Below are 8,075 nucleotides of genomic sequence, written 5' to 3' on the forward strand. Positions count from 1 at the left end.
TTTGCTTAAGGCTGGCGCTCTACCACTTGATCCACAGCGCCACGTACAGCCTTTCTGGGGTGCTCACTTGGAGATCAGTCTTAACGGACTTTCCTGCAGGGGCTGGCCTCGAACTGCAATCCTCAGACCCCTCGGGAATGGCTGGGACTACAGGCGTGAGCCGTGAGCACTGGACAATAATCATCATTGTTGAGAGTATCAATGTGTTGGTTAAGATTCCGACCCTTGCCAGCGTGGGGCTGGCCCAGCGCGACCCTCCACGACCCCGGCGGTCCGGGATCCCCGCGTTCCCGCCTCCACCTCCCCGACGAGACCCCGCTGACCCGACCCGCCCCGTTACTGTAAAACCTTGTTTCAAGTTTTACAGGATCTGCAACACACAAGGGTTTCGGGCCGTTCTGAACCCAAATCGCCAAGACGAAGCGCCAGGCCAGGAACCGCGGTGCCGAGGCTCGGCTGCGGACCTCCGCGCCGGCGAAGAGTGGGTTTCCGCGGGCAACGGGCCAGGGCCGCCGGGACGTGCAAACGCGACTCCGCGGGGGGCGACGGAGCGACGATGTCTTCCGGGAAAGAACGCGGCCGCGGCCGCGCTCTGAATTTGGTCCCTCTGGAGACGCCGTCCGGCCGCGCGCCGCGCCCGCGTCACGTGACCGCGGCCTCGGGAGCGGCCGGTCGCGCAGCGCCGCGGGGTCTCGCGCCGAGGTGGGCCGCCGGCGGGATGGAAGCCACTTTGGAGCAGCATCTGGAGGACACGTGAGTGAGCGGCGCCGGCCCTTCGGCCGCCCCGAGGTTTGGACGGGTGGCACGGGCTGCGAAGGCCGGCTGGGCGGCGTGAGGACGCCCGGCGGCCCCGAGGACCCGCGGCCTGGGGCGGAGGGGCTCCGGGAGGGCCGCGCCTCGCGGGGTTGAAGCCGCCGGCGCCAGCTTCCGGAGCCCCGGGCCCGAGGCTCGGAGAGAGACGTTCCCGAGCAGCGGAGTCGAGCCCCGCATCGTGATCACGCACCTCCCCTCGCGTGTGTAGCCTGCGGGGTCGCTTGAAGCTGATGGAAGACATCACTTCGTTTTTCGAGCGTCATTGTATATTCAAAATCGGACAACGTAAAGCGGATTAGGAGACAGTTCCCTCCCAGCTAGGTCCCCGGGCCTCTCCTCCCCTCGCGGGACCTCTGACACGGATTTAGTAGACTCAAGTATGCATCTTTAACAATCACAACAAAAAATTTGGTACTGCAGTTTGGGGCTCTCTAAAGCTCAGGGTTACTTTTCTCATCAGAGAAAACCGGTTGGATTAAGTGTAATAGGGTGAGTGGTAATGAAACAAGGCTGGGAAACTGGTTTAAAGTACTTAATGCTTGGCCTATATGTGCCATAATTATTTCTAAATATTTAATTCATCTCTTTCATGTTCTGGAATCAGAATGAAGAATCCATCCATTGTTGGAGTCTTGTGCACAGATTCACAAGGACTTAATCTGGGCTGTAAGTGTCACATACCTTCCTTTGAAGTTGAGTTGGAGCCTACTCATTAGGTTTCCTGTTACCTTTCTACTTTCAAGGGACTCTTGTGAGAGTAAAGATTTTCTGCAAATAAGATTAGAAAAACTGGTTTGTATTTATCTATTGCCTGTCCTGGGGCTTGAACTTAGGGCCTGGGCACTGACTGAGCTTCTTTTGCTCAAGGCTAGCACTCTACCACTTGAGTCACTTCCAGCTTCTGTTTGTGTGGTATTGAGGAATTGAACTTAGGGCTTCATGCATGCTACGCAAGCACTGTATCACTGAGCCATATTCCTAGCCCTTGAAATTCTTTAAGTGTTACTTAAAAGTGAAATAATGCCTTGCAGTCATGAAATGGTTGTCTGTATTAAAGTTGTATTCATTGTAAATTGGATCTAGAAAGGATATTATTAACTTTTATGGATTGCATTCCTATACAGGAATTGTTAGGCTTTATATATGTTATCTCCTGTTGTCACAAGAACTGCCAAATACATACTGCTATTTGTTAGTCCAGCTATAACAATAAATTAGTTGGAAGTAATATTGAGGTTCTAGAGTAGGATACATCTAAGTTCAACTCTATTAAGTAATCTCATTTACTAGTAATATGAGCTTGGACTAAAAAGAATCTTTCAAAGCCTCAGTTTCCTTACGAATTACTTAATAATGATAGTAGTTATAGAATTACATTTATTGATCTCTTCCTTGCCCTGGCAAGTACCAGCATATGTATCCCTCAAAATAACCCTGTCTGATGGATAAATACACACAGGAAGATGTGGTGGTACAGGCCTGTGATGCCGGTTTCTCTACTTGGGAGATGGAGGCAGAGGCAAAAGTTCTTGAGTTCCAGGCTGACACAGGCAAAGTCTCACAAATACGAAAGGGCTGGGACCATCTAGCATCTGAAGCCTCTGCACCATGAGAAGATAGAAAATAGCTTATAGGGCTGGGAAGATGGCTCAGTGGTAGAGCGCTTGCCTTGCATGCATGAGGCCCTGGGTTCGATTCCTCAGCACCACATAAGCAAAAAGATAAAAGCCGGAAGTGGCACTGTGGCTCAAGTGGTAGAGTGCTAGCCTTGAGCTGAAGAGCTGAGGGACAGCGCTCAGGCCCAGAGCTCAGGCCCCATGACCGGACCCAAAAAAAAAAAAAGAAAAAGCCGGAAGTGGTGCTGTGGCTCAAGTGGTAGAGTGCAAGCCTGGAGCTGAAGAGCTGAGGGACAGCGCCCAGACCCAGAGTTCAGGCCCCACGACTGGACCCCCCCCCCCCCAAAAAAAAAAATAGCTTATATAACTATTTTAAGCTAAAATAGTTTACTACCAAGTGATTGAGGCAAGATTTGTGTATAAAATCCTAGCTCAGAGCCAGACAATATTCCTTAGCAAATACAGTTAAGGAAATAAATCCAGAAGGTAAATAAATACATTGTTAATTAATGTCAGGAAAGTTAAAATCTAAGACTTCTTATTTCTAATGTAAGAATTTTTAAGAAAACTTCAAGGTCTTTATATCTGGACAGTGAGAGTTTTATATTACAGTAATGAATCCATCTGTTCTGCTTTGGTGGAGTGTCTATTATCTAACTTAGTTTCAGGCACCAGTAAGCTTGTGTTGTGTTTACTTATAGATATTATAAACTTAGTAACTACTTGTGTTGTACCTGAGACTTATTGCTTTATACTAACTTTTATACAGACTAGACGATTCTATTGACAAGTGAAAGTAGCCAATTATTCTAGCAGCAGTATTTCACAGATCATAGTATATTCACACATACTATTAAGGTGATCTTACAGCAGAGCTTAACTCTTGACTAAATACTTAGTCCATGAACACTGTAAAAGGAAATGAGATTTCCCCTATAGAATTAATTCAACAAGTCCCTTGCTCTTATTGACTGTTTTTGTTTTTTTTTTTTTTAATTGACTGCTTTTTGTCAGCCTCACCTCTGAATTTTTTGGTTTTAGTAAGGTTCCGATAAAATGAATTTATGAAACCATGAACTGAACCTTCTTATGAGTAGTCTAGTGAGAGATACTACTATAGCTCTCTACTCACTTTTGGACAGATAACATGGTATCCTCAATTTTCCAGGCCGGGGTACTCTGTCAGATGAACATGCTGGAGTGATATCTGTTCTTGCTCAGCAAGCAGCTAAGCTAACCTCTGACCCCACTGATATTCCTGTGGTATGTCTAGAATCAGATAATGGGTGAGTAGATGTCAGCAGATCCTTTTCATTTTGTTCAGAAAAAGTTGTGAAGACTTTGATTGGGGTCTTCCTTATGTTTATAATTGATTCCTTAGTCAACCTTACCACACGCAAGAAGCAATATTACTTCAGGTCACATGACATTTAGGTGAAGAGTAATAATTGTCATGTACTATCAGTCTGCTAAGTAAAAGTAATGGCACAAAAGAAGTGATCAAAGAATAGAAACTTCTTAAATGTGTAAAAGTCTTTATAATAATACTAAGTAAAAAAGATTAGGATACAAAACTGCATAATACGATCACAATTTTGAGAGAGACAAAAATAGAAATGAAGAAGCATAGGATGTAGTATATGATTTAACCTTTCTTTGTCTTTTCAAATAGCTATGTGGTCTATGTATAATCCTTAATGTAGAAAAGTGTTGTTATTTTGTACTTTAAGCCAAACAACATCTTTAATTTTGCACTTAAGTTTCACTTAAGGTTTTATTGAATATTTTCTTCTTTTTCAGGAACATTATGATCCAGAAACATGATGGCATAACAGTGGCAGTGCACAAAATGGCCTCTTGACATTTCATGTCAGTTTTATAGAAGCCTGTCATAGGGATTCAGCCTACCAGTACTAATTAAAAATTGTAAAACTATTAAGTTATACTTGTAAAACTATTGATGTTCCAGTGGTTAGATCATTCACTGGTATACATTTATGTATTTACGTAAGTTGCTTTTAAACTAACCTCTCAATATGTAAGAATTTTTCATGTTCAAGGCCAGTGCTCTACCACTTGAGCCACAGCTCACTTCTGGCTTCTTGGGGGCAGTTAATTGGAAATAAGTATCTCATGGACTTTCCTGTCCAAACTGTCTTCAGACTATAATCCTCAGATCTTGGCCTCTTAAATAGCTAGGAGTAAGTATAGGCATGAGCCACAGGCACCAGGCTAAGAAAGGATCACGTTTTGAAGCATGTTTGTGTCCAAAGAAAATATGAATGTACTGAGGAACAAGGGGTTTACAGCAAGGAGAAATGGATAAGACAGGACAAACCAAAATGAGTATTTATGTAATAGCAAGTGATCTAGTTTGGTTAGGCAAGAGGTGAACAATTAGTTCCAGGTCAGTTTGTCTATAGAATTTTCTATATACAATAAATAAATCTGTTTGGAGGAAATCTTGGTGTCTTTTCTGAATTTCTTAAACTCTTACCATGTGTCCTTTTAATCCCAGTTATTCTAGTGGAGGGCGGGGAAAGTTTTCCAAGATCTCTGCGCAAACTACTTGCTTCTCTTTCAAAAACTCATGGAAATATGTGTTCTCACAGCAGTGTTCATGATCAAACACATTCTTTACCTCAATAACATAACTAATACTATATAGCCAATATCATTAAATCCTTATTACATGTCAGGAACTTCTTCACTGTACAGCAGGTACTCTCATTTGCCCTATTTTAGGCTTATATAAGTCTAAGGGAGTAGAAGTTGCCATTTGGACTCTGGACTCCAACTTGAAACCTGCACTCAACACACAGACCATCAATGAAACAGACATGTTTGGCCAGAAAAAAAAATCTTTTACCACCTGTAAGTATAGGTCAAGGTCTTCAGCCATTATGTTCTCAAGAACAGTGGGTACAAGCAGTCACAAAGAACCTCAACTTGTTCAATTTGAATAAAGTTCTGTTGCACTTTAGCAATTTGACATTTCACAATATAAAAAAATGTCCAGAATAGCCGGGCGCTGGTAGCACACACCTGTAATCCTAGCTACTCAGGAGGCTGAGATCTGAGGATCGTGGTTCAAAGCCAGCCTGAGCAGGAACGTTCATGAGACTCTTATCTGCAATAAACCATTAGAAAACCAGAAGTGGTGCTGTGGCTCAAGCAGTAGAGTGCTCGCTTTGAGCTGAAGAGCTGAGGGACAGCACCTAGGCCCAGAGTTCAAGCCCCACAGCCAACAAAAAAAGATTTTAAGTAAAACATGATTCCAGTCCTTGGGCTTATACTCTAATAGAATGATTATGTATGTATGTCATGTTCCAGACATATATTTACTATATCTCTACTAGTGTACAGGTATTTGAGGGCATGAGTTTTGTTTTTTTGTTTTTTGTTTTGCCGGTCCTAGGGCTTGAACTCAGGGTCTAGGTGCTGTCCCTGAGACTCTTTGTGTTCAAAGCTAGCACTCTACCATGAGCCATAACTCTACTTCTAGCTTTTTCTGAGTAGTTTATTGGAGATAAGAGTTTCACAGATTTTCCTGCCCAGGCTGGCTTTGAATCAGTCCTACTCAGGAGTAGGATTACAGACATAACACACTGGTGCCCAATTGAGCACCTTATTTTTATTTTTGCCTTATTTACAGATGTATCCCAAGCACCTAGAACATTTCTTAGCACATAGAAGGCACTGGATACTTGCTAAGTAGATGAATATGCATATAGGACAAAAGGATTTTGTAGTATAAATTGGACCTCCAAACATAGAATGCTTGCATTAAGGAATGAGGGGTTTCTAGCAAGTGGATAAACCAAAAGGCAAAGGTTTTAAGCTGGGTGCTGGTGGCTCACATAATTCTAGCTACTCAGAAGGCTAAGATCTGTGAGCCGAGGTTTAAGATCAGCCCAGACAGACAGATCTACAAGGCTTCAAGTTAACTAGCAAAAGTCAGATATGGAAGTGTGGCTCAGGTTGTAAAGTGCTAGCCTTGAGCAAAAATGCGGAGGGCATGTATGAATGAGGCACTGAGTTCAAGCCCCAGTTCAAGTGTGAGCACAAACAAGCAAATGCTTTGGTAGGCAAGATGTGAGAACTGGTCAGGAAGCTAAGTCAAGGAAATTGGCTTTTTTTTTTTCTTTAAATGGGTTTTGAAGCAAATGAGATTCATCTATTTCCCCAAAGAAAAACTTGCCTATGTATATAGTAAGAACCAGTCTTTAGAGACATCTGTGCTACATGATAGACACTAAGCAACTCCCATTCATCTCAAGAGTCCTATCTTGCAATGTATTGTTGCCACTTTAGAAATAGGCTTGACAAGATAATTAGCTCAGAACCAAATATGAGACCAACACTCACCCCAAGGAAGAAAACAGACTGAAGAATCAACAATGATTGCATTTTCTGGTCTGGGCTATTTATTTTTGGTTAGTCATGGGGCTTGAACTCTGGGCCTGGGCGCTGCCCCTGAGCTCTTCAGCTGAAGGCGAGCACTCTACCACTTGAGCCACAGCACCACTTCCACTTTTTCTGGTGGTTAATTGGAGATAAGAGTCTTAAGGACTTTCCTGCCAGACTGGCTTTGAATCCTGATCCTCAGACCTCAGCCTCTTGAGTAGCTAGGATTACAGGTGTGAGCCACCAGCACCCAGCTAGTCTAGGTTATTGATGAATTAGTGTTTTTTGTTTGTTTGTTGTAATTTATGGTTACAAAGGTGATGTTCAGAGGGGTTAGTTTCATGAATCAGGTAAAGAGTACATTTCTTTTTCAACAATGTCACTCTTTACCTCCCTGTCCCAGTTTTTCCCTGGCATTCCCACCCTCAAATTGAATAGTTCATTTTCAACATAGTATCTAGTAAGTACCACTGCTGCATTTGTTCACCCTTTGTGTCTCCATTTCTGTGCCCCTCCTTACCTTCCCAAAGACAAATGAACAAATAAAAACAGCAACAAAGAATAAACCTCTTGTTTCCATTTCCTGGAATTCATTTAGATAAATATTATGTTATATGATCAGAGATACACATAGACATTGCATCTTTGTGGATGAGTTAGTTTCTTAAAAGCACTCAGAGGGCAGGATTACAGGGGGGGAAAGTGACTGGGTTTGGTTTTGGGTAGGCCAAATTTCTCACAGGCATTCTGATGGTAATATTCAACAACAAACGTGTTATGTGCCAGTCACCTAAGCACTTTCTACTAGCACCTATCAAACTTTCAGACTTCCAGAAGTTAAGTATGTTCAGCATATACTATATTGTTTACACACTACAATACAGTGATCTATTCATCATTTAAGGAATGGAAGGCCAGCAAGAATTACTTTTAATGAACCCGGTATCAACAGCAATCCTATAAATGTGCAGTTTTTCTTATATACACATTGTAATCCTCAAAAACACCTTACAAAATATTATTAGCCATTTTGGAAACACTCAGGGAGGATGACTCGCCCAGTCTGAGGCTTTAAAATGGCAAAGTTAACGGGGCACTAGTAGCTCATACCTGTAATCATAGCTTCATAGTTTGAAGCCACAGAGGAAGGCAAACCCTTGAGACTCATATCTCTAACACTAAAAACGGGGTTCTGGCTCAAGTGGCAGAACACCAGCCTTAAGACTAAAACTTAAAGGA

At 42.9% G+C, this 8,075-nt stretch overlaps 1 protein-coding gene across 1 annotated transcript; it reads left to right on the forward strand.

The window, feature by feature from the left end:
• Positions 1 to 541: 541 nt before the first annotated feature.
• Lamtor5 (late endosomal/lysosomal adaptor, MAPK and MTOR activator 5) lies at positions 542 to 4,366 on the forward strand. The gene is made up of 4 exons (XM_042678678.1): positions 542 to 753; positions 1,418 to 1,479; positions 3,598 to 3,715; positions 4,230 to 4,366. The coding sequence occupies exons 1-4, from the start codon at positions 557 to 559 to the stop codon at positions 4,288 to 4,290; spliced, it is 438 nt and encodes a 145-aa protein (XP_042534612.1). The 5' UTR covers positions 542 to 556; the 3' UTR covers positions 4,291 to 4,366.
• The last annotated feature ends 3,709 nt before the right edge of the window (positions 4,367 to 8,075 follow it).

The sequence above is a fragment of the Dipodomys spectabilis genome, unplaced genomic scaffold (genome assembly GCF_019054845.1).
Source record: "Dipodomys spectabilis isolate Male_0828 unplaced genomic scaffold, ASM1905484v1 ptg000002l, whole genome shotgun sequence".
Taxonomy (NCBI): domain Eukaryota; kingdom Metazoa; phylum Chordata; class Mammalia; order Rodentia; family Heteromyidae; genus Dipodomys; species Dipodomys spectabilis.

Excerpts from the sequence above, each read along its gene's own strand:
- Lamtor5 (XM_042678678.1), top strand. The coding sequence starts at position 557 with ATGTCTTCCGGGAAAGAACGCGGCCGCGGCCGCGCTCTGAATTTGGTC. Across the intron at positions 754-1,417 it reads GAGCAGCATCTGGAGGACAC|AATGAAGAATCCATCCATTG; the intron begins GTGAGTGAGCGG and ends TTCTGGAATCAG. Across the intron at positions 1,480-3,597 it reads ACAAGGACTTAATCTGGGCT|GCCGGGGTACTCTGTCAGAT; the intron begins GTAAGTGTCACA and ends TCAATTTTCCAG.